General features: G+C 47.8%; 8 protein-coding genes across 8 annotated transcripts; 5 read left to right on the forward strand and 3 right to left on the reverse strand.

Annotated features, from left to right (window-relative positions):
* Window positions 1-841: 841 nt before the first annotated feature.
* On the reverse strand, window positions 842-1,892 carry EDB93DRAFT_889877 (uncharacterized protein). The gene is made up of 4 exons (XM_041457831.1): window positions 1,567-1,892; window positions 1,207-1,502; window positions 1,122-1,151; window positions 842-1,067 (listed from the first exon to the last, which is right to left on the reverse strand). Exons 1-4 carry the CDS (start codon window positions 1,700-1,702, stop codon window positions 1,044-1,046), a joined length of 486 nt encoding a protein of 161 aa, XP_041302957.1. The 5' UTR covers window positions 1,703-1,892; the 3' UTR covers window positions 842-1,043.
* A 1,743-nt stretch (window positions 1,893-3,635) lies between these two features.
* EDB93DRAFT_1093512 (uncharacterized protein) lies at window positions 3,636-4,233 on the forward strand (the record flags this gene model as incomplete). The annotated part of the gene is made up of 3 exons (XM_041446522.1): window positions 3,636-3,881; window positions 3,934-4,034; window positions 4,086-4,233. The coding sequence occupies 3 exons, from the start codon at window positions 3,636-3,638 to the stop codon at window positions 4,231-4,233; spliced, it is 495 nt and encodes a 164-aa protein (XP_041302958.1).
* Window positions 4,234-4,547: 314 nt separating this feature from the next.
* On the forward strand, window positions 4,548-5,113 carry EDB93DRAFT_1093508 (uncharacterized protein; the record flags this gene model as incomplete). Its single annotated transcript, XM_041446521.1, has 2 exons — window positions 4,548-4,663; window positions 4,738-5,113. 2 exons carry the CDS (start codon window positions 4,548-4,550, stop codon window positions 5,111-5,113), a joined length of 492 nt encoding a protein of 163 aa, XP_041302959.1.
* Window positions 5,114-5,525: 412 nt separating this feature from the next.
* EDB93DRAFT_1093480 (uncharacterized protein) lies at window positions 5,526-6,284 on the forward strand (the record flags this gene model as incomplete). Its single annotated transcript, XM_041446518.1, has 6 exons — window positions 5,526-5,562; window positions 5,622-5,659; window positions 5,709-5,899; window positions 5,952-6,029; window positions 6,077-6,142; window positions 6,200-6,284. Coding segments are annotated over 6 exons (495 nt in total), but the record flags the coding sequence as incomplete, so codon positions are not given.
* A 250-nt stretch (window positions 6,285-6,534) lies between these two features.
* On the reverse strand, window positions 6,535-8,509 carry EDB93DRAFT_889885 (uncharacterized protein). Its single transcript, XM_041457832.1, has 10 exons — window positions 8,320-8,509; window positions 8,010-8,259; window positions 7,861-7,943; window positions 7,386-7,804; window positions 7,269-7,321; window positions 7,174-7,212; window positions 7,082-7,122; window positions 6,728-7,028; window positions 6,640-6,675; window positions 6,535-6,582 (listed from the first exon to the last, which is right to left on the reverse strand). Exons 1-9 carry the CDS (start codon window positions 8,361-8,363, stop codon window positions 6,667-6,669), a joined length of 1,239 nt encoding a protein of 412 aa, XP_041302961.1. The 5' UTR covers window positions 8,364-8,509; the 3' UTR covers window positions 6,535-6,582; window positions 6,640-6,666.
* A 5,430-nt stretch (window positions 8,510-13,939) lies between these two features.
* Window positions 13,940-14,518, reverse strand: EDB93DRAFT_1093479 (HSP20-like chaperone; the record flags this gene model as incomplete). Its single annotated transcript, XM_041446517.1, has 3 exons — window positions 13,940-14,038; window positions 14,097-14,316; window positions 14,379-14,518. The coding sequence occupies 3 exons, from the start codon at window positions 14,516-14,518 to the stop codon at window positions 13,940-13,942; spliced, it is 459 nt and encodes a 152-aa protein (XP_041302962.1).
* A 254-nt stretch (window positions 14,519-14,772) lies between these two features.
* On the forward strand, window positions 14,773-16,367 carry EDB93DRAFT_890285 (uncharacterized protein). Its single transcript, XM_041457833.1, has 2 exons — window positions 14,773-14,967; window positions 15,026-16,367. The coding sequence occupies exon 2, from the start codon at window positions 15,249-15,251 to the stop codon at window positions 16,320-16,322; it is 1,074 nt and encodes a 357-aa protein (XP_041302963.1). The 5' UTR covers window positions 14,773-14,967; window positions 15,026-15,248; the 3' UTR covers window positions 16,323-16,367.
* A 5,683-nt stretch (window positions 16,368-22,050) lies between these two features.
* EDB93DRAFT_1175296 (squalene epoxidase-domain-containing protein) lies at window positions 22,051-24,247 on the forward strand. Its single transcript, XM_041450467.1, has 5 exons — window positions 22,051-23,253; window positions 23,307-23,682; window positions 23,745-23,835; window positions 23,893-24,043; window positions 24,097-24,247. The coding sequence occupies exons 1-5, from the start codon at window positions 22,516-22,518 to the stop codon at window positions 24,145-24,147; spliced, it is 1,407 nt and encodes a 468-aa protein (XP_041302964.1). The 5' UTR covers window positions 22,051-22,515; the 3' UTR covers window positions 24,148-24,247.
* Window positions 24,248-24,673: the final 426 nt, after the last annotated feature.

A 24,673-nucleotide genomic window follows, 5' to 3' on the forward strand; every position in this document is an offset into this window, starting at 1 on the left:
TTCGAAGCTCCTGACTCCACCCTGATCTCCCACCACTTAACTCATGAGACATCTTCTTGCCATATGGTCCACTAGGAACTCCACGATCACATGCGATGTCTGACCGATCAATCTCCATGTCGTAAGGCCGCTCCTCCTATCTCGACAATGTTTCAGGTTTCGCCATGATGGGCGCCACGATCAAGCACACGGCGAGAATGTTCTGATTGATGCTATCAGGATTGGAAAATTGGCAACCATTAGTTTCCCTGCCATGTTCCAGACACCAACATGGAGACTCCTTGGCAAAGGGCTATCACCACTTTCCCGGGCCGTTCTCAGGAAGCGAGACGTGGAAAATCAAACCATGACGGGGGCACGTCTTTGTGATCTATTGTCTGGCCTCACTTCATGGACGCTTCCCTGTCATCAAAAGGTAACCTCATAGTTCGCACAGGTTGCACGCATCGAAGACCTTCGAAAGCTTGACACAATAGAGTTTGACAATGAAGCGGTTCCTGTGGTTGCATGACACTTTGGCTGTAACGAGATTCATTGGGAGATAGAAGGCCGCATGAGAAGAGTCTGGCCGCTTCGATTCACGTGCCTCGTTAGTATGAGCTCTCGGCCACCGATAATTTGTGTTGCTTTGCCTTTGCATCAGCCAAGCGTTCCAGGGGAAAACTCAGGGAAACGCCTTGGAAATGTAAGTCACTCTTGTTCAGTGAGAGCCCGCGGCGGAGGATAATTACTAGGAGATGACTGATCGATGATGACCGTCGGGTGGAATTTTACACACTAATCCGCGAAGCTCATTCGGACTTAGTAGGTGGGATAAATTGTGTGAATGTGAACTAAAGACCGTATGACTGAACTAAAGATGTGATTGAGTTTTCATACGGAAATAGCCTGCTTAGTATTATACACTTAGAAGACTTGATACACAAGGGTTGAGATAAATGCCATTCTTAGTAGGGTGATCATAATATCTGAAATGTACGAAGCAAGAATAGATGCCGCGGAACTATTCCGCAATTCATGAAACGTTCCTGGGCAGTGAGACCTCATACAAAATGATTGTTTTCTCTCTGCGCATGAACGTGTAAGTTTAAAACCTTTTCCCTTTAACATTATTGGCTCACCGTATGTGCAGCCGGTGGGGGACCTGGAGGCTATGGGTGCTGATATGAGCGTGATGCATTGTTTCGTACAGATGTTACTACTTACCGAGGAGTAATTTGTTTCCTGCGGCATGTTGACTCCTCCCTCTCCTTTCACATACGGAGGGGGAGGGGGCTGTGATCCAGGATACTCATATGGATTCATGTTTGCAGTATTGGACATGTGACCAGGCGGAGCTCCATACGTCTGCGACCCTTGCCACATTGGAAACGAGTAAGATGTACCAGGTTGAGCATTCGTCCCTGGTACATCCGGCGGCTTAGTGACGGTAGATGTCAAACGCCGTCGACGTCTACTCGCAGCTCCACAGCATAATGCGAGTAATAATAAAAATATGATGCCTAAAGATCAAATTTATCCCTATCATTCGGTTAATGCTCTCGATAACGGTCAAGAATCTCTCACCGACCACAATCCCAGCGATACGTCCACTCCAATAATAGGAATACGAATCAGAAGACTGAGCATACGCAGAGCATGATAGGCAGAGACCAACAGCAATTATTTTTGTTGGATTGTAATTCATGATGGTATTGATCATGGAGTGTGTTTGAGCAGGACAACTGCGCGGTGCGCAAGCTCAAGCGCAGCTCCGAGTTTGAATTACGTCATCAGGAGGTAATGACGCTAATAAGCCAGAAAAGGAGATTTGCGAGAATTAAGTTCTGGAAATGAAGGGCCGCTTAGTCTGGGGAGCAGCATCTACACAGCTGCTGTCGGCACCACGGACGAAGCAGAAAAATTCAGTGCTATGCCTTCTGGAACCGCAATAAGTTGTTTCTCTTGAGCCTCGAGCTTCAGACTCCATGGCAGGATACCCGAACCAAATCTGAGGCCCTCGGATTTACCCCTTTCCGTCAACCTCAGTGCCCCCTTCCACCCGAGAACACATGTTAAAAGGCTACAATGAGTGTGTTGTGAGTACTCGCGCGGTACAGCGTGCACAGAAACAGACACACTCCTATCATTTGGTAACAATTATGACAATTGGCCAAGCAAATCACCAGTGCACGCCTAAACGGAGCTCACCAGAGAAATCAGCATGCATCGTGTTCGATGTACGAGAGAAACGATCGACAGAAAGAGAAATTGGTCTGGTGGTTTCGATGGCATACAGTTCGACACCATGGTTTAGTCATTAGTTGTTCACACTGCGATACTGAAATGGTACTTCAAGATATTCGAAACCAACGGGTTCAACCATCATCGTTCGGCTACTCATATATTTCCCTCTAGCTGTGCGCTTCAAGTCTTCGGAAGAATCGCTTGTGGCAAAAACGAAAGGGAGGCTTAGGGAGAATGCATCAAAAGTAGTTCCGCTTGATGTATCTTCATTGGACGTAACCGCACGTAGCCGTAAACACCTGTCTGGATCCTCGCATCAATCAATCGAGCGAAGCTCATCAATGTCTCGCCGGAGCAATCATCTGCTTCACAAGATTTCACTGCAAGCTCCGTACTCAAAGGAGAGTATTAGAATACACGCGCTCACCTAGATAATCAAAGTCTGAACTCGAGCAATGTCACAACTTTAAAGCACATCTTTTGTACCCGCTGAAGATTAACTTTCGATACAACAGACAGACTGCATCGTAAGGTGTTTTGTTATTTTGCTGAAATCTGCTCCCGGGTCCCTTCTATCCGAGTCTTCTCCCCAAAAGAGGGAGAATGTCTTCGGGTACATTTAGTGTGCGAATGGATGGCATGTGAGAACGCGAGGAAGAAATGGATGGTTCTGATCGAACGTGCATACACGCTCACGAGGAACAGTTTAGCGGCACGTGGTCAGGTTGCCAGTGGGAGTTGATCGGGACTCGTCCAGGTCGAGATCAGTGGAAATCCGGCTTTAACTCGTTGTATGCTTCGTCAATGGCAACTGGGGGCATCAACTGGAAGAGAATATCAGGAATAGGGAAAGACACTATGTATCAGTAGAACAAAAGGAGATGAATATTATATCTACTTACTGGGCTCCCAGCCTCGGTACGAACGGGTCAAGGTTTTCATGTTTCCATCTGATCAAGGACGGAACAACGTGGGACAGTACTGCTGTCACGTTAACGTTTCATTCTATTTCCAAATCTTTGAACACTCTCACCATCGCTCCAGCACTTACTATATCAGCAAAACCCGGTCCACAGTCGGCTGTTCAATTGCCTGCATATCGTTTGCTTGAAGGACAGACTGGACAGTACTAGTCGTTAGTCGTTGAAGGACTGGGCTGAAACGTTCGAAAATAAGCCACATCGGGATTTTTACTACAAGTTTGGAAAGGAGCCACCTACCTCTTGAGTCATGACACCGAACGGTGACCCAAGGACATGATCAGATTTTGTACCTGCTCCATCATAATTTTAGGTCAGATTGTCCAGACTTCCACGCACTCGACTCTTGCAGCAGCCAACCTCTTCCACAATCGCGCATTGTACCACAAAAGCGTAGCGTTGGGCTCGAATTCACAACAGTCACCGTACATGTCTAAGCCTGACATCATATCCTGGACGCAATCTCACCTCGGCGCCCTCTACGAAGCGCGAGAGGACGAGATGTTTGCCAACGCCTTCGATACTGCATTCTCCCCCTCTTGCGAGGTTCGTGTGAACCATGCACCTTCAACACTTGATGCTTTGAGGGAAAGCGTCTCATCGCGTAAAGCCGCCACCAGAGGAGTTGCACTCTCTTGGGAGAACGTTATCTCCACAGGCAATAATCCGGACGAAGTGAGTCTCCATGCCCAACATTATGGTATCACGATGAAACACCTATTGGCAGCCCTCGGTGGTTGCCGGAACTTTAATCATCACTCGTAGCATGATGTTCCGCATTCGTGCCGCTCCTGCTCAACGCCTGACTCACATCAACTTCAGTGCAAAGTATGATTTAAATTACTTACAAAGCCGCTGTCCCTCACACTTTAACTCTAGGGTAGAACGTCTAGAAGACTCTAACGTTCAGGCAGTTGAAAATGATGACCGTCATCGCATCACTAGCCTCTATCTTACCTCGGTGGACACAGTACCACCGATTCATTCCGCGACACCCCATCCAGTTAGCCAAGAAGAGCAGAAGTAAACTTAACAACAGCATGTGTAGGAGTCCTTTGATATTTGTATAAGTAATGACTGCATGCATCACATCGCGGATGCTCATTCACAGACTTCCGAAACCTGTGATAGATCGGATTGGAGTACAAGTGGCACAGTGGATTGGCTTTCACACAGTCCTGGGCCAGCCGCGTGACGGGCATAACGTTGTGCTGGGTTTGAAATGTGCACTGGTAATTAAAATCCACACCACGTCAACGCCTTGCAGTACGCCCCACACATTCCAAGCAGTGGTGGGGAGGAGCCTGGTGGTAAGTAGTGCAATTTTCTTGTGAGCTAGGTATGCTTGTCATCCATCGTGAAAGTTGCTGTGATGTTTGCCTTGATCCCTATTCCACCTCCTCAGTACCTGCTCGTTCTCCCCATGCAATCGCCTGTGGCCATATATTCTGTCTTACGTACGTTCCCCCTCCAAGCCATGTCACGCCCAGCAATTATGTTTTCTTTCTTATACACGACTCCTCAATCCCAGATGCCTTCGCTCCTTGCCACTAAGTGCATGTCCACTCTGCCGCGAACCTTTCCAGCCAGATCGTATCAGGAAACTTTACCTCGCAAATCCATCCATACAAGACAATGCTGAACAGGATACTATCGACGATCAAGACAGTGCTAAACAGCACGATCAGCATGCTAGTCTCCTTCTTCATCGTGTGTCTCTAGTCTCAGGCGAAGACACACCGGACGCAGAAGTTGACAAAGTAGTCACCGAGGTGCAGGAATGGCTGAGATCTCAATTGGGCAACCCAAATTCTGTGAGTTCTTTTCATTGTGAGGGCCCACGGCCAACGCGACGTATACTGGTGCATACTGTCAATTCAACAATTTCTCACATACGTCATCTTTAGTATATACCACTACGAGCTGCTGTAGCTTCCCTCCAGCGAATTAAAGTTCTTCAAGATCAGAGTGTACGCGAAAAAGCAGAGTGTCGTCGCCTTCATAAGAAGCTTCGTGCCTGCAAACTTTACGCAGATCTGGACTCCAAAACATCTCGCATAGTTGAAGAGGGCCTGCTTTCTAAGATTCAGAGAATAGAGAGTAAACATGCTCTGTGAGTCTCCGCTTGTGAGCAAATGAATATATTCTAAAACGAGTTCTTCCCAGAGAGGTGATCATGTGATTGAGCGCCATTTATATTTGACTTATATCGCGTCCTCGTAGCTGTCGCGGTTGCGTTCTCAGCCGGCCAACATCCAACCTCGATACCCTAATACCAACAATATTCGCATCCCTCAGCCAATTCAGTTACCTCGCGCAGTGGGTTTGGATACTCACATACGAAGGGGACACAATAGTGAGTCTCTGTCCTCTGTACCGTCGCGCTTTACTCAGTTGCTGTATCTTGCATTTTAGTCGCCTTCTCGTTGATTATTTTCTTCGATATCATCGAGGTATATGCACGTTTTATTTCAACGGCGAAATAATGACCTCTTGTGGCAGTTCACGATATCAGCCTGGCTCACGTCACAATTCAACGCTCACCATAACTACTTCAGTCTAGCTGGACGAGACTGCACTCGTTTTCTATTGTTTACTTCCACATGGACACTCATATTTTCTAGTCACCACATGTTTTTCTTCCTGCTTCCTCCAGACAGTGTCTTGTGTAGTATGGCTTCTCATATTTTCTTGTACGTAGTCCTCCTTTGGAGCGAGGCGAACTTGCTAACCAACTTGCTATAGCTTGTATCTAACATGGGTCTTCTGGGCCGTGGGCGCTGCAAGTATAACTGCAGCTCTGGGTGGACAACTGAATCGCAAGTTAGTGCATCTTTCTCTTACTCATCGCTCTCCTTGTATCTTTTTAGTGCCCAAAACCTTTTCGCGTATTGTGGTCACCTCATCGCGCTAGATGTCTTTTCTTGGGTTATTTTGTATGTATCAGCGATACATGTATATCAATATTGCTTCCTTGTTCATATTCTTGTCAGGGTTCTTGTCACTTTCGCAATCTTTGTCGTGCACACTCGCAACATTCTCGCATCAGGCGGAGCACGTGAGCCACAGATTGCTTGACCGGGCAGGTTGTCCCCCCACTGCTGTAGTTGAATCACTACGAGCGCGAAATATCATCCTTGGTTTCATTTCTGTTCTACGTACAACTCACTTCTGTGTACTAACATCTGCTTGCTGTGCTACCTGTATTTCTTCATCTACACCATGCATTGCCGTTCTGGCTATAATCTTTTGATTACCGACATTCATAGCTGACACCTCATTTCTCCCTCTTGCGATCATATGGCAGTAGCCCCATCTAATCACTAGTATATCTCCCGGCCTTTTCTATCCTGGCCATCCGTGTGCCAGGTATACACTGACGCATCCATAATTTTAGTCAAGACCTAAAAACATATCCTACACGATTACGTGCCTGGCACTGTTCTCTCATGTCACCCACCTAGTAAGACTAACGAATAATGTGAACACACGAGTCCAGCCCCGAATCATCACAAGCTTACCTTCAATCGAGCTTTCGCATCAGCGAGGCTACGAGCTGACGACCAAATTTCCACATTTTCCTTCCTATCATCAGACATGGCATATATGTTCTCCATAAGCAGCTGGTCGGCCGTCCGCCCTCTGACGCGCAAGAGGGCATGGAGGTATTTCACCACCAGCGAGGGTTCTCGTGAGGAAACCAGCTCCTCGAGAGTTTCCCTGTATTCGTTGATGAGATCCTGAATCGCGAGACTTTCGAGGGCTGAGCCGATGATGCAGGTTGACATGACCCTGGCGTCGAGAAGCGGGACTACGATACCCCTGAGTAGATTGATGTCAGTCGACCTGATCGTCTGCTTTTGTGATAGACTTACGCCGTTATGCGGGTCAGACCACGGTAAAAATCAAGCGCGTTCTATGTGAGGTTAAATGATTACGTCTACCATGGACCTTGGTATGTTCTTACATGAAAGCGACTCAAGCTTGGTTCGCAAGCGACGAAGTGCTAGAAGATGCATATCAATGATGGGACGCGTCAAGAAAGAGGAACGAAACACATACTAACGTGATCTTCTTCTTGAGCATCTCTCTCGCCAGATCAAGAGGGTCCGCAACTGGAATGTATGCATTCATTTAGAATTACGGAGTTCTCCGCGACGCATGGCAACGAGCTCTCACCACCAGGAACGCCATGAGGCCAGTAATCGCCCTGAGATCCAATACCGTGCGGCGGAGCATCCGATACTAGCACAGCGACCCTGTTGCAGTCATTCCTCCACTTCATCGTCAAAGCCCGAGCTAGAGCTTCCGTTACAGCCTCTGGCCCATCTCCACCACCGAAAGCACCAGGAAGACTGTTCAATATTGCGTGAATTCGAGAGATATTCGACACAAAGTCCCATTGGCGGGTAACGAACGAGTCCTCCTGGGGTGGATGATCGCGGAACCCAATAAATGCGACACGAAGATCGTCTGGGCGGGCTGAATTCACATGATCCGATCCCAGTATTTCTGCGCAGATAGTATTAATGGATGATTTGACTGAGTCTATATATGGTTGTTGGCTGCCAGTGAAATCTAGGATGAACAGCAAGTCGCTGTACAAAAGTCAGACAGTCTCGGACTACGGGAAAATGGGCGAAGTATCACTCACAGCTTCAAGCCGTGTGTACGCGAAGGAGGTACATTTTGCTTTGTCGTAGGATCCATCAGATACGTGTATACCACACGCTTGACCTATGTATGACATCGAACGATACCCAATGACCATGTATTCTTTTCAGCATACCGACGAAGACTTACCAGATCCTCAGATACAGGTGCTTTCCTTGTGTCTATATATGGGAGAGAGGCTCTCTGGACCCTATGGGCCACGGGCATTATCACCCTGTCGCGTGTGTCTTGAACTAGGAGAGCTTGTACGGCCTCTGCCTCTGCTTGAGATACTGTTCTTAAATTTGCAGAGTCATCATGAACTACGGAAGTAGACGGGCCCTCTTCGATATAAAGTTGTGCTAGGAGATTTCCGACTTGTTCAGCCTCAGGAGGAACGCTGATCTGGGGGCAATGGATGACGTTGTCCAAAACATTGAGAAGGATTGATAATACGTACAGAGACGGATCCAAACTCCCTGTCATTGGAGCACTCCCTTCCATCTTCGACAGTCCCCAGCTCTGGCACTGAAAGAATCTCCTCTCTAGGTCCTTCACTGTATATCAGCACCCGCGGCGGATGGCATTCATGAGACATTGTGACATCTGCCTCCACGGGAGCGCTTTTAATCTCTCGTTCTAGAGTTGGAACTGTGATCTCATGTCCCTGCACAACCTCCACTGCGGTAGGCTGCTCTCGCAGAGGAATGCACAGTTCAGAGATCGCCGTTCCAGTCTGGCCCGCGTGAACACCAATCGCTTGATCGGTTTGATCTGTGACTGGGCTCCCATCCAAAATGTGTACCCCAGCGGTCTGTCCTGGTGGTGCTTTGTGCGAATCAGAGGCACTACAAAGACCATCCGCCGGGGCATCGCTGATCGCCGGTTCAAGAGACGATATCGCGAACGGAGGCGCGTCTGCAATTCCCGCCAACGTAAGCTTTCCCCCAGAATCAACAGCATCTGGTGAAGCTAGCTCATGTGGGCTCGGGGGTGGCAAATACACGTCTTTGACCGATTTCTCGGTGAAGTGTGGGCTGTCCGACCGATTAATTTCAGGGGAGGATTTTGCCCTTCTGCGTCTACGACGTGCGACAAGCAGGACACAACCACAGAGCAGAAGCAACAGAAGGACTCCCCCGACGACTCCACCAACAATCGCACCAACCGGGGTTTTATGGGAGCTTGATGATGAAACGCAGGAACCAGCAGCTCCCGTCAAATCGGAGTGTGCTTATTGAAGTCAGTATGCGTCCGTGGGTTCACGAAAGTGGACGTACATATGGCGGTAATATCAGATGCAGCCGCTGCACTAAATGTCCCATTTGGCCAGTTTCGAGCTGTGGGGACAGTCTCGATGAAAGGGTAGCTTAGAGATCAGCGATTCCTGGACATACGATTGGAGCCCGCATAACAAGGTATCGAGATATTGGAAGGCACTGTTTCTCCTGCATACGAAGGGATGTATCTTTCACAGATGATGAGATGATCAAGGGCCTTGTCATACTAGTTGAAACTCACGTTGTTGTCGACGTTATGTTTGTGGGGCAATTGGCCGTCCATTCATCCCAGCTGCACTCTGTTAGCTCATATATATATCCGATGACCTTGGAGGACGTACCTCACTAGTGAAGGTGATGAAGAAGCACAGAACATACAGGCGCTAAACAAGTTGTAACTCGCCCAGGAACTGTTTATCACAACATCATTGTATACCAAGTCATATATGTGTACTGAGAGTTTACCATGTGCATGCAGTCACATTCGGGCCAGTCGGGATAAACGCCTGCTCAGAAGAGGGAGGAGAGATGGTAGCGTCTAGAGTGATCTAAGCGCTGACAAATGAAACCATTGGAAAGGGCTTACATGTACATGAGCACCTCTTGTTCACTTCATGGACCACTTCGCATGGAGTTTGATTTTTCATATTTTCGGTCCATGATGGACAGGAGATAGAAACTGACATCCGATCTAAGACAGACTCGAAGGTAGGCAGGATAAGCTGTACTGTGGCACGGGGAGCAAGCTCGGAAAGAAAGAGTACTATATGAGGGATTTCGCATGCGAAACTGACAAACAAACTTACCATATAACCAGATTATGTTGTCACATCGAAGCCTCGTGAATAACTGAGTTTTATGCGATGTCCGTCATGCATGGAATCGGACCGAAGCATGATCCTGTATGGGCGAATCAACACTTGTAGAATTTGACCTCTAAGGTCAATCAGGCTACGTTAGTGGTCACAAGAGGGTGTGGATGAGCTCACAATCGCAAGAATAGACAACACGGTAGCCAATCTTGGTAAGAGAAGTATTTGAATACCGCGAAAAATAACTCATTGATCAAGGGGTCGCGGAGATAGACACGAAGCTGTGGATAAGAAGGAACATGTGTCCATGGTTTGTATTGGGGACTCGCAGGAACGTGGTGATTATCCCAGTCGTAATTGATCCCGAAATGAGGCGCGAATTCGAAGAGCATGTGACATTCTGCTCAGGTTTTGCTCGTATGAGCCGAGCTAGTTACCCAGCTGCACAAGCGACGTGTAAAGGTATCTTTGAGACGACATCATTGCACGTACTGGCCAGTGACTATGAGATCAAGATCGTCAATATTTTCCAATTTGTGATCTCCTCTGAATGTTTTTGTCTCTTTGGTGCGGGTAGATCAGTGTGTTTTCCGTCTACGATTCGAAAGGAGACTTACATATCGCCGCGGCAATAGGTGCGGTGGACTCAGGAATGAGGACGATAAGCTGCAGGAACTTCGCGAGATCATTTGAACAGACCTTCGTGTACATGCATCTGGTGTTCCGCTAACTAATCGAGAACGAAATGCGTTATTGTATCAACATTCTAGGGGCTCTTTCACTATCGTCTACTAGTACCTCCATCCAGGAGTAGTTGGTGTAAGCCCTGCGTGTAAGCCGAATAAGTAGTTTGCCATATGGGCTGATGTGGGTCTGATTCCTTATATACTTACTTCGAGATAAAAATTGGATGCGTGATAATCTAAATCACACACTGATTTGCTACCATCAGTTTCATTTACCCGCAATAGTAGTCAGAGTAGGTCTGTCTATTCTTATTCAGATGGAGGCGAGCGCCGAAATAGCTTTCCATAATATCAATGCCGAGCCCGCCTCTGCATCCATGGAGTGTGACTCAATATGATTAAGTAAACGATATGTCACAGGAGTGGTCAATATGATCTATACCACTCCAATGACATATCGTTCACCCGACATCCGAAGCAAGATGAAGGGCTGATATGATTCCAGTCTCTGTCATACCGTCATCCTCATGACCGTCGATCATGCCATGGCAGGTCAACGCTCAACTGTGTACCCTGTATCTCATACGAATATGCGGTGCCTGTCGGAGAATTGTAGAATGTCTAATGTTTCTAAAATTTTAAACATGAGCGTATGAATTAATGATGGATACATATGTGACTCACTCGCCTTAGATTTACTGGCAGACCACGTACTCCTGGGATTGCAGTCGAGGGTCGATCGAGAATGGTGGTCAGTAAGGCAATAGGCAGAAGAGGACAATCTTGACGGAGATCCATCCTGGGGCGTGAATCATCCACAGGCTAGGAGGTGGCGTGGCCACTGATAAACCCGATGTTGACGAGAATCGAACCATGTCACTCTGGCCTGTCGCGATCTTGATGATCAGTTCATTCATTCGAGCAGGATATGTAGATAGTCGATGACACTGAGTGTCGGAGAATACTCGTTCGATGTGATCATCTTTGCCCTTGAGGCAAGGTGTGGTAGATCGTGGTCGACATGGACTCGCCTCCCACGTCATTACATAATATTAATATTGTTTGTGACCGGTCACGTCACGGTGTGAATCCGCTGCTTTATTTACTTAGTCCCCTCAAAAGTTTTGGTTCCTTTTTATTTCGCCAAACCCGACGGTGATGAATCATTTAAAAGTCGATCTCTCGCCTCGAATATTAATATTATCAGTGCACACTGTGCAATGCAACTGCCCAAATTTCAAACACTCCACTCCATAAGCTGCAAGGTTATCCATGATTGTACAGGTGGTGCCCTGCTCATGAGACTTGACCGCAATGACTGGGCTTCCCCTATAACTTGTCGCTCAAGCGTTCCGGAGGATGTACTCTGTCGTTGCCACTGTGGTCGCCCAAATTCAACACAGGTGAGCGGACTACGTTAGGACGCCTTCTTCATCCTTACTTCGATCAAATCTCAGTCTCTCTTTCGATTTCTCCGACGGCTCCGACATCGTTGAACTTAGGTTATCCCAGCGCTTGGGAAGCTGTCCATATCCTTGTGCGGAGTTTTCGATATGGACCCTATAACACTCGCACATGATATCATTCAAGCGTCCACTCTTCATGTACAGGGGTTGCGCCTCACGCCCGAGCTCTTATCTTCTTTTAATGCTGTATGGGCCCACCTGACAGCTGTTGTAATCGAAGATGCATGCGAGCTGAATGTTACTCTATACTTTCTCCAGCTAGCCCCAACCTCTCCTCATTAAAGACACATACATTCCAACCTGGCTCAGGCCCAAGAGCTATCCACGCACGGCAAAATGCAGCCCTTACACATGAGTCGCCCATTTATACCGTCTGGGCGGACCTGCTCAGAGCAAGGCCTTCGAGGCATTCCTCGCACGGTAGAAATGTCCACTAGAGAGCCTGACTGTCTGTGGTGCTAGGATGTGGACGACAGACAAGCCGTGAGATAAACGGCGAGTACAATACGTTGCCCTTGCTCCGTCCTTCAAATGTGCAGTGTAAGAACCCTTTCCAATGCTCTTAAATGTTTCAGCATTTTTCATACTCGGTGTATACTCTTGTGCTACTGCTACTGTGTGCTATTGGCTTTGTAATGTGCTCGTCTCCGCACCTTGAAGGTATTCTTTGTCTAGGACGCAAGTCTTTAGAGGACGTGTAGGGTACTAGAGTACGTCCGCTGATTTTCGATGTTAATGCACAAGCTGAACCACCGACAGGGCACGATATCTGCGGGGCAATATCTCCAGAACGCAGTATACTCTAGGATTCTACATTCCGTCAGAATACCGTGACATGCCTGAGCAGAAAGTCTCAAGAAGAAGTGATCGTAATTTGTGGGAGCCCAGATCGATTTTCTGGCGATCAAGCGAAATCTCAATGATGTGACGATCTAGTCTTAGTCGGTCTTTCCATGCGTAATACACAGAGTTTAACCCAAGTGCCTGTTCGTCGACTGGGTGACAAGAGAGTGGCATAACTGAGGGTTTCAAAATGGCCTTCCGGGCAGTAGGCGCAGGGCGTTCACATTAGCCTGATCCAGCACAAAGGTCTACGAGAATGGTGCGTTTCACTGTCTGAGCACAAAGATGATGAGAAAGTGATTGGGACGAGAGAACCCCGGATGGTTGGTAGTTTGTCCGTTCTGAAACGTGGAAGAATGAGTTATCATCCATCTGGGTCAAAGTGAAGAAATGGAGTGACCAGACGTGCGTGAAGGATGTTGATGTCCTAGGCGTCTACTATTTGCATGGGCTAATCGTCATCAGGTGGGTCGGATGGGAGTCACGTTTGATCCCCACAAGAAGGGCGGAGGTCGTGATACATCATGGTGGCTTCGAGTTCGATGGCGATGGAAGGAGCAGGTACACACAAGGATTGAGGAATTGAGAATATGTAGGTGGGTACTTCGGATATCAGTCAGATAGTACAGGCGCGGGCACACAAGTAACGCTCGCAGACATTGTTCCTAGAATAAGAATGCCAGTAGTGGAACGGGGTCAAGATACAGATTATAGCTGGAAAAAAATAAGACGCTCCAAGCGCTAGAAGCCTCCAGCATTACACACGCAAATCAACATGCACCGGTGTATGTATTTGCATAAAGATCGCAATTCAGGATTCAAATTGAGCTTTGATTCAAACACAAAACATCAGGTGGGTCCGGTATTCACTAGCACTATCGTACAGCTACATCACTGTTTCAACATTCAAAATCTCGAACTCCTCTTACACATTCACTGATTATGCAAATTTGAAACAATTGTGGGTGGAACTAGGCAGATACCACCACATCTTCACGCGACCGTAATCCGCTGGGGTTGCTGGTCTGGACCAGCTTTCGGGAAGCACACGGTAAGTAGCCCATGATCCATCTTTGCGTGAACATCCTCAGGCTGGACGATATGATAGCTATAAGCACCAAATTGCTATACGAAATTTAGATTGTCTCACCTTGAGTCCCTGAGGAATCACAAGGGTCCTAGAGAACTTGCCATACGAGCGCTCTTGCACTGCGCAACCTCCCTTGTCATAATCCTCCGAGCGTTTGGACTCCCCGGATATTGTTAGGCGGTTCCCGTGGACTTCGACATTGACATCCTCTTGTTTCATACCAGGAAGTTCGAATGTTGCAGTCACTGTCTTGGTCTCAGGGTTTTCGTGCACGTCCATTCTGTGTTGTTTCGGTTGAACGCTGTAGAATGTTCAATACATTCAAAGCAATATTAAACTTACCTGGGAAGCACCTGTTCACGACGATGAGGCAAGGTAACGATGCCCTGGGTGCCAGAAGAGGGACGGAGACGAGCATTGAAAGCATCGTCGAATAACTTGTCGAATTCAGTAAAGGGATCGTAGAATGTGAATAGAGACATGATTTGGTGGATGTGTTGCTAGAGTCTGACTTGGAGCGACTCCTTATATACACATGTTCATGACAACATCATGACCGTGTATGACATCCATAGTATCGAATACATGACGTTTCCTCTAGAAGTTTCATCAGTCTATGACGTAGTGCCGGTGAAGGAATAGACTTTAAGCGGGGCGTAGCTACAGAGACGCCCATGGGATGGTAGTAGGCTCTGGAACTTGCTATCGATTACTTCCCTCGAACTCCGACACAAATACCGCCAAACACCACTGGCACTAGGATTCGTTGTCCTCTTCGAGGTTACTGTTCCAATTGACTATCATGGTAGGTCTGTGGGAGACTAATATTCTTTTTCGCATTAATAACGTACCGCAGGCCATCGGGGAGATCACAGAAGCAAAATTTTCTCCACTCTTTGGGTTGGACACCGTCAATGCACTGCAAGCCATTGTGAGTGGCCACTTATACAGCAGTCCCGTCAATGTATAATAACATTTGTTCGCTTCAGCTTGAACGTTCTGAACAAGTGACCGTATGTCTATAGCGACACTGATGCTGAACATCGTTACATTCACGATTACCAGATTCCAGACCTGGACACACCATTTTCCAGGTTTCCGAATAACGACCAGTCTGCCACCCACAAGGATCAGAGTATCCACGCCATCATTTCCGAACGCCAACAGCAGCTGTATGCAGTTCTGCATGAGATTTCAGGCCTAGAGTCTGTGATGGATCATATCGAAAATATTCACCGGAAACTGCTCGACAAAAAGGAAAGCATCCAACATTCAATGAATTTGCACAAGGGACTCGTATCGTATCTCTGGCGCTTGCCAACTGAAATCCTGTCCCAGATTTTCCACTACTGTCTCCCAAAATACAACCACTCATCGGCGCTAGAAGCTCCCATGTTGTTAACTAGAGTGTGCCGACGATGGAGGGAGGTTGCTATCGATATACCCAGTTTATGGTGCAGCATATCTATAGGGTTCGGCAGGCCACTCTGCGACGTCGAGGAGTCGCAAATTTCCCGTCATGACGTATGGTTCAAGCGGTCACGGGGATGTCCGCTCTCATTATCGTTCACCTGCAAGGCAAATGATGTAGCCAAGCTGCGAAGCCTTCTTCAGCCCTACTCCAATAAAACCTCGTCTCTATCTATCACATTTCTCGAAGATGTGACCGAACCTATACTTTGGTTAGGCGACCTCCCAGCACTTCAGGAACTGACCATGAAACTCCGGGGTATACCCACTCCAGGCCTCTATCAATCTCTCTCGCAACTACCCGCCACTTTGCGCAGTCTCGAGGTCATGGCGTGGTTTTTGAACACCGCACAAATCTCTATCGGTCCTGCAGGACTGCACCTGACACATCTCGATATCGCCGTGTTGCAGTACCAGAATGAAGTCATCCACCTGCTCAAGCTATGTCCCAATCTCTCTTCGGTAAAAATATGCGGAATATTCAAGACAAGTCTAACTCCGGAGTCGTTCACGCACACCAAAATTCAAACCTTCCACGTCTTGACTCTATTCTCTCACTTTGGCCTGTTGAATGCTCTATCGCTCCCCAATTTGCGGGTGTTTGAACATTATCACCCTGACTCCGTTCGATACCCTGATGAAGAGCTGATGGCATTTTTAGCGCGGTCGAGGTGCCCACTGGAGAGATTGATTTTTAGCGGAAGTAAGAAGCCGACGATGACAGATATAGTGAGAGCAGCATACATTGACATTATTCCTTCCGTCGGAATACTGCTTCTAGAGGCTCAAAGTACATTGCAACACTATGCTCTGTAATTAGTTACACATCACAAATCAAACCGGTCGTGTAACTTTCCCAGTTGTTGCCACGAACGAAGTGCTGTACTCCCACATATTCCAACCCTCTAATGATATTCTGCGGCATGACTGCCAATCCAGGTGATCATCTGGCTAGCACTCACGTCTCTACAACACGACACTTGTATGCAGCAGGGAGTACAAGCGAAAGTCCTAATTTTCAAATAGGTTCTCCTCACCAGCAAGACCTGTTGCGTCTTGGTCCTTGCATGCAGCCGCATCTCGAGCGAGCGAGGTGTAATTTGATGTTGGATTTTTCTTCAGCGTGTATGCTGACGCTCGTGTCCAGGTAACTGCGTTGATCATCACATAGCACAGCAATCGGGGGTCCTTTCCTTCCTTGAGGAGCAAGCGGTTGTTGTCTTGCGTGCACACATTTCTCTCATAAAGTTGCTCAGGCACGTTGAGGACTCCGTTGATGACGTCGCATATATAGTGGCATGAGGATCACCTTTGCTCGATCCTGGAGGAGGCTGTGCTGGGTTCCAGAGAGGCGATGATTGAAGAGAACGGAGCAAGATGGTTAGCTGGTGCGTCAAATTTTATTGCTAGATTCGTCTCGGACTCACGTTGAAGGTATCATGCTCCACCGTAATCGGCCCTCAAACAGATACATTCACGCCTCCATCCTTCTCTTCCGCTTTGAGTCCTGTCAAAGGCATCCCGTGTAGTCAGTTTCTGTCTATTCTCTCAAAGAGAGGACACGCACTATTGAGGTATCCCTTGAAGTTGTCCGAACCAGGTTTGATGGAAAGAATTAACAAATGTAGGGCGCGACAACATCTAGTAGGCTTTGGATCGAGAACCGGGACGCATGAGTTCAGTCAAGAGATCCCGCCATTCGAATTCACAAAGAATCCGCTTCCTCTTTGTATCTTTCGAACGTCCCTTTGCGCAGCGAGTAATCGTATTTTTGAATGTTCTGAAATGCTAGTGTGATCCTCGATATCTGAAGCTCTGAAGGTCTGCTTCCGAAATCCGCAGGCATAAGGTTTCAAAATTTCAAATGCATTAGTACGCGCCACGCACGTGCAACAAAATACACCTTGTTAACGATATCCTACGATCTCCAGATTCTTCACGCGGGTATTCAGCAAGTACTGTCTTCTCATAGAGTCCCCAGCTTCCACGTAGGAAAACAATTCATCGACGTGCATGGGTAGATGTACGTCGGCCCGTCGGGACTCGGATGAGTCGGAAGAAGAACCGCACCACCAGCGGCGCATCGACATGGCCACGTCTAGTACTTCCAGGACGTGTTAACTTGAATAGCATTGGCCCGTCTGAATGCCCGCCGGTATCACTCGTCTGCATCATTATCCGTAATCAGTTTCTGGAACACCTCGAACGTCTTCCAATTTGCCAGCAGGTCCCCTGCTCGTTGGCGGTCAGTCAGTGACCATGGTTAGCGACTCCGTGATGAGCAACCTGCAACCCCTTGTGCTATATGGTGAGGTAGATTTGGACTTGATCTGGATACCCTGAGCGCGCTGCGATAGTCATCGGATCGTCTGTCCTCTGGCTTGAATTGTGCTAACCAATGAATTACTATTCAGAACAGATATCGTAGCTTCAAACTGTGGTCGTTTCTACCGTGATGTAGTTGAAGGTACGAGTCTGTCGCATTCAAAGTAGAACGAGCACAATAATTCCAATAGCAAAGATATCTGCATACGCGCCTTACTCCAAATTCCGTGTGTGAGCTACTTCTCACTGGGGATGGCGAAATCATCAAAGGTGTTTAATATCGAGAGCGTCTCGTACGGTGAATGAGGTATTTCAAGACTTTTATTTAGCTCTTACTACTCATCAATCTTATTACCATGCATAGGTATATTATTTGTGCATAGCGCACTGCATCGTGACGGCAGTGGTGCATCCACCTTGATCTGTAACTAAGTATCCCGATATCGGGGTAAAGTGATGCGTAAGTTTCCGGTGCTCGCTGTCACAAAGTATGTCATTATGATTTCTCCGAACCTTACACGACTTACCAGCAACGTTGCCCCACCAATTACGCCTTGTAGGATCTGTCGCCAAGCAATTCGAGAACTTTGTTCTCTCGGCATGCCTACCATATTGGCTGCGTCTTCCTACATGGCGCAGGAAGATGGAGTATAAGAATATACTATTGAGGAATTTATTTTCGGGCCTGAAGAGATCGTAGTCAAGCAGGTTGAGCTCTCTTCCGATACCTGTTTAATACATCTTACGAGAATGGCATCATATCTTATAGGAATGAAGTGTCTGCTTCTATACACAATATGCACAACATTTCTTTCATCCGCATCGTCCTGCATGGTTCCCCGGCACGGGATAGTCGCTTTCGTATGGTCAACGTTCGAATTTTCTTTATGTTGATCACCCGCAACGTATGTCGTTGCTCCAAACCTTACACGAATCACCTACTAGCAACGTTGCCTTGCTAATTACGCCTTGATCTGTCGCCAAGCAATTCGCGGTTTTTGTCCCCTCGGCATGTCCCTCATATTGGCTGCATCTTTCCACATGGTGCAGGAAGTTGGAGTATGAGAATATACTCTTGGGGAATTACTTCCATTTTATTTCGGGCCTGAAGAGATCGTAGTTAAGCAGGTCGAGCTCCATTTCGATTACCAGTTTGAACTAATCTTACGATATCCTATAGGAATGAAGTGTCTGTTTCTAATATGAGGTTCGAACTCACCTGTCGCGCGAAGTGATAGAACCGGTTGGATGACAGCCGTCGCTGTGGCGCGTGATGCGGGAGCAATGGAACTGATGGAGCTGTCCATATACATGTACAACATTTCTTTTATTTGCATCGTCCTGCATGGCTCACTGGCACATGACGACCGCATTCGTATGGTCAACGCTCATTTTTGTCGCGCGTCCGGTGCTGATCCAGAACATACCATAAACTCCGTCAATGTTGGAATATTAATGAGCGCATGTTATTCTTTGTCGATGACTGTTATCTCTATCTCGAGTTAAATATAACGCTCGGTGCTTATGGATATTCCGAGTCAAAGTTTGAGTTTTATATAGGTATGATTTGGAAATTGATTTCAAGTCCGTCTAGGAGATTTCTGTAGGAGGCTATATAAGTCTTGATGAGGTCAACTCCAATTATTAGGCCTGATCGGATCAGACTGTCAGAGCTGGGCACTCGAATTAGCACGGGCTTGGCATGGGCTGACAAGTACTCGACAGTTAAGCGGAAGTAAGACGAGGGCTATGTCCAACATAGCCCAAGACAGATGAAAAAACCCACTTGACCAACTCTGGGGTAAGCGCCAACGGTTGTTAATTTCAACTCAGCGAGACATCGTCGGTTCGGAGGCGATGGATAGTATTTACATTTGTGAAACCTGCAATGGAGGCCACCAAGTACCATGTAACTACTAGTTTGTGGCAAATCACTTGCTGAGCTGGAATGGACTCGCATGTGGAGCTGAACTCGTGGGGCACTCTCGATCTTTTTTTTCTTCTTCTCGCCCGCGGATTCAGTGTTTGTCAATGCTGTATACCATCAATATGATTAGGATGAATGGTACGAGCTTTCGACTGCGAATCATCTTGCATGCACCCGATACCGTTCTGACCCAGTAACATGGCTTATCGACGGTATATGGCGCGGTCAAGCATATGACCAGTCGAACTAGAGTCACATTTGCTACTAGTAGCCTCCGAGTCATGATTCTATCAGCCCATATTAATTACCTATAAGCGGAGTTCAGGACGGATATAGGGCCCGGGTTGGCGCTAAGCGTCAGCCTTGGATAGATTGTGTTGAGTGGAACGTTGCTGCCAGTGAGGATCGGATCAACGATCATCAATCAAGGCTTTAACACGGATAATAAGGCCTTAAAGGGTAGGCCCGGGTATCCTGTTACCCTTCCGAACTCGTACTTTGACTCCTAAGTGCGTTACCTCACTCACCCATCGCATATCTGCTATAGCCTCCCCCACCCTGTAGTCTCTCCGCCTACCTTCCCGGGCTAGCCCTCCCTTGTCACGCCACAAACTTAGGAAGAAGCCTGGCACTGCCTCCAACTTCACGCCGACCCCGCGCCAAGCGTGTGAGCTTGGTTCTACTTAGAATGGTTCGAGGCATATGGTCGCTCCCTAAGTACACAAGATAAGGAGAGCACCAGAAAAGATGATATGATACCGATAGATACGCACACCGATACAAAGCCGTCGTCGCATCAGGTTTTGCAACATATAGCCGGCCTTAATCGCATCCCACCCTGCGGCGTTATCGGGATGATGTATATCGAGTTTGGGACGGAGAAGGATGATGAGCGATGAGGGCGTGCGCGGCATCTTAATTACCGGATAACGACGCCGAGGGCAGCGAAAGTAACGGATGGTCGAAGTTTAGCGCGGTGGTGGGCGTATACAGTTGATAAAAATTTAATATGGGAGTTAGATGAGCGCGAGGCTGGAGCCGCCCCTCGCCTAGGCTCCAACGGACGAGCGAAGTCTGGTGCGGTGGCGTACGTACTGATGAAATTTGACTTGGGAGTTAGATGGGCGCGGACGGGAGGTTAAGGTTTAAGGTTAAGGTGGCGACTTTTTGTGTAGACGAATCGTTTTGCCGTCCACATTGGCGTTGGCGAGCACCAGTAAGTTGTCTTGCTCATGGTCATGAAGTTTTGGTCGCCACTGTTATACCGGACTCGTGACCAGTCTGTCTAACGGTTGATCACACAGATTGGTCACGAATCCAACTACTATGGTCGAAGGCAAAGGAGGTGTTCGACTCGGAGGCCTCGTCATCACGATTACACTTGAAGTACCTGATTCTTGTCAGCATTTGGAAGACGACGTACTTCGAGAGGGTAATTGTTACAGGGCAGATTTCATTTAGAAAGAGCTGTGTGTGCCCTGTTACTACCGTTCCGAAGTAGCTCGGCTCCTAACAAGGTCCCTATTACATCACTCGCAAAGACCTCAACCACCGTTCGGTAATTCCCATTACAACGTCTGTGCTAACGTTCCGTCGACGTTGGCGTCACTCGAGCTACAAGTGGTTTCTCCTGCCCCTCTTTCGCTTCCTACAGCATACGGACTCATCAGCCGCATTAACGCTCAGCACCGATGGACGGACGTCACCGTATCGACCAGCTTGCGGTCAAGCGCATCATACCTCGGGGACCGGCGACAACGCTTTCCCATACACCACTTTTTGGCTTCTCCTGAATCATCCTCGTGTCCTCATCTCCCTCGTGTTTTGCCACCGTGACAGAATCTGGCTGTGCAGGGCAGCCATCTCCTCAGACTTAGCAGCATTTATGCTTTACATCTGATGGAATTTAGATCATGAACCAACGTAATGATTAATTGCTTAGGCTGGGTCGACTCGGAGATCTGAGGATGCAATATAAGATATTCACTGCCGGTGTGGCGGGGACACAGCGTTGATAATCTAGTAATGGGTGCAGGAGAGGAACAGACAGTCCAGGATGATGTAAAAATCACGGATCGGCGCTGTTCCAGGAAACTGGGCGACGGCATAATAGTTAAGGCTGTAGGAAGTAACGGGAGCAGGACAAGGATTACGGACACCAGGGTTGAAAAAAAACAAGGCCAAGGATGCAGCTGAAGATGACTAAGCTTCGTAAGTAGTACTGTGCCTTTCTGTAACAGTTTACGGGGTCCAACCTAACGTCAACATGTTGATCTACTATCTCAAAACAGCCATTCGGATCGGACAATTAGCGGCACCTAAGCTCTCCTGAGTACACATGCAAGTGACGGAAATTCCATAAGGAGACTAGATGTCTTTGTTCGCTCCTACTGTTCCAGACCAGCTGCCTACCTGACGTGGCGCCAGGACAGTCGAAATACAATACCACCGATCTTCTTAATGCAACGGACGATGATGCCGCATCATCATGACATACGAGCAAGGCACCAGTCGAGGCAGGGATGAAAGAAAGATAACAGGGTTGCATGAGGAGGCTGAAATCCATTTGCAAATTCATTGGCGCGCGTCACGTTCTCCCTAATGCGGCAATATTTATTATATGATAATCTTTTCAAGCCTGTGCGGAGAGTCATGTTAATGCATCGCATGGGTGCAGGTATTACCCAAACAGAAACGATAAACCTTTTCTGATAAATACCCCGGTACGCATTGCTTGTCGTGATTCTTCATTCCGCCATGCTCCCTCCTTCTCCCCCTTCTTACGACGTACTCATCGTTGGTGCCGGTGTAGCAGGGCCGGCCCTTGCCCATGCCCTTGCCACAAAAACAATTCAAAAACGCAAGACTCCTTTGCGGATAGCTCTACTCGAGCGGTCCTTGTCCAAACCAGACCGTATCGTCGCTGAATTGCTCCAACCAGGTGGCGTTACCGCCCTCAAGGAACTTGGTCTAGAGTCATGCCTTGCCGAAGTCGGCTCTGTTTCTTTATCAGGTTATTACGTGCTGCGAGGGGAGAATGGCATCTGCGCCTCATTCCCTCAAGGCCATGATGCCAGAGCTTTCGATCACGGGTCATTTATCATGTCCTTGCGCGACCGCGCACGCAGAGCGCCCAATGTCGACATCATTGAAACCACAGTAAACAGCCTCATCGAGCACCAGGACACACATCGTGTAATAGGTGTTCGCGCCACCAAAGCGGGTAGTCAGCCAGAGTCATATTTTGCTGATCTCGTCATTCTCGCGGATGGCTCCTCATCCAAATTCAGAACCGCCGTCCTCGGGAACATGCCGTATGAACCTTCGCAAAGGGGTTACTTGGCAGGTCTGATCGTGAAAGACCTAAAGCTGCCGGTGCCAAAGTACGCAACTATGATTGTACTGAAAGGCGCTGGACCAGTCATCCTTTTTGAGCTCCCCAACAATGAGTATCGGATGCTGATCGAAATGAAGGAGTCGCCGCCAGATCTCAAGGTTTGTAATTCCATATTGATCATGATCTCCCCCACTTACTATTAATATTGCAGGAGCATGTATTGCGCGACGTCATTCCTCAGCTTCCATCATCGATACGCCCATACATTCTCAATGCTCTGGAAACGTCGCGTCTGCGAAAAGTTCCGCATTTTTATCTTCCAGCCATAAAGCAGGGAGAAAGTAGCAAGCCAGGGGCGTTCCTTTTGGGAGATTCATTAAATATGCGCCACCCGCTAACTGCGGGTGGAATGACGGTCGCATTGAATGATGCGGTCATCCTCTCTGATCTTCTGGCCAACGTCGAGAGCTTTGCCAACTGGAATGAAATATCGCCCATCCTTCGGAAGTGGCATCAACTGAGAAAACCGCTCGCGGGCACTATCAATACCATGAGCATGAGTTGGGCTGGTCTATTTGCTGCCGACGGTACGTCAATATCAATATCACCTATCGAATGTTTGAAGGCTTATGATTGTCCATGTACGCAGGCGAGGCATTTGATATTATGCAGGAAGGAGCATTCAAATTTTTCGGGAAAGGTCCCGAGTATTCCGAGGGACCTATGTCGTTAGCAGCCGGGTCAGTAATATATCGACAGTTTGTGATTATCGCGCTTATCTGTTCCGGAATCCCTAGGATCACAAAGTCTCCCTTACTACTGGCACAAAGTTCTCTCGCCATTGCGATTTACTCCATTTGGGTGTTGTTCACCCACCCTAGACCTGGAAATAAACATGCTCCGCAATTTTACGAATACCCAATGCTTTTTGTTAAAGCACTGAACGTCGTAAGCTCATTTAATGCGCATTTTGGAACATGTTGACCGATTTTATGGTATAGATATGGACTATGGGCATGGTGATGGGGCCGGTGTTATGGGCGGAGATGTGATACCCTTGAGACCTATATCAGATCAATAGAGACTTCTAATATTATGCCTCATGTACACGTACGATTAATATATTCTTCCGACTCGCACAAACTTTGCAACTGGCATAAAGCCGTCAATTAACAACCGACATAGGGCCTTGATATAGGTGGTGTGGGGCGCCACAACCCGTGACATTGACAATTCATGTCATCATTTCAACACCGTCATTGATGGTGCTTGCTATGTACTGTCAGCGGGCGCCGTTAAGTGATGTCCAGGGTAATTCCAAAAAAGTGCGGATGCCAGATTCGGTCCTTGAGTCAGAAGCGACACTTGGTGTCGACATAGAGAAGGTTAACGAGGCATAGCCAAGAGATAGTCCGACTGAGAAGACATACGAGCTCGATGAGGGGGACCTATGGCAGATTTTCCGGAGCAATTATATCAGCTAGTGAGTAAGGGTAGACGCAAAACAAGTTTCTGTAAACGTCACGTGGTGTGACCGGTGTGTGACTTGCCGTGTTCGTAAGGCTTTAGAATTCAACA

This window comes from Suillus bovinus, assembly GCF_016758785.1.
Source record: "Suillus bovinus strain UH-Sbo-P2 chromosome Unknown EDB93scaffold_84, whole genome shotgun sequence".
Taxonomy (NCBI): Eukaryota; Fungi; Basidiomycota; class Agaricomycetes; order Boletales; family Suillaceae; genus Suillus; species Suillus bovinus.

Coding starts and splice junctions, on each gene's coding strand:
- EDB93DRAFT_890285 (XM_041457833.1), top strand. CDS start 15,249: ATGGATCATATCGAAAATATTCACCGGAAACTGCTCGACAAAAAGGAA.
- EDB93DRAFT_889877 (XM_041457831.1), bottom strand. CDS start 1,702: ATGATCAATACCATCATGAATTACAATCCAACAAAAATAATTGCTGTT. Junction 1,152..1,206: donor AGGAAACAAATTACTCCTCG/GTAAGTAGTAAC, acceptor CAGCACCCATAG/CCTCCAGGTCCCCCACCGGC. Junction 1,068..1,121: donor CCCCACCGGCTGCACATACG/GTGAGCCAATAA, acceptor GTTCATGCGCAG/AGAGAAAACAATCATTTTGT.
- EDB93DRAFT_1175296 (XM_041450467.1), top strand. CDS start 22,516: ATGCTCCCTCCTTCTCCCCCTTCTTACGACGTACTCATCGTTGGTGCC. Junction 23,254..23,306: donor AGTCGCCGCCAGATCTCAAG/GTTTGTAATTCC, acceptor TTAATATTGCAG/GAGCATGTATTGCGCGACGT. Junction 23,836..23,892: donor CCTATGTCGTTAGCAGCCGG/GTCAGTAATATA, acceptor CGGAATCCCTAG/GATCACAAAGTCTCCCTTAC.
- EDB93DRAFT_889885 (XM_041457832.1), bottom strand. CDS start 8,363: ATGGAAGGGAGTGCTCCAATGACAGGGAGTTTGGATCCGTCTCT. Junction 7,213..7,268: donor TCAAGAAGAAGATCACGTTA/GTATGTGTTTCG, acceptor TGCATCTTCTAG/CACTTCGTCGCTTGCGAACC. Junction 7,123..7,173: donor CAAGCTTGAGTCGCTTTCAT/GTAAGAACATAC, acceptor AACCTCACATAG/AACGCGCTTGATTTTTACCG.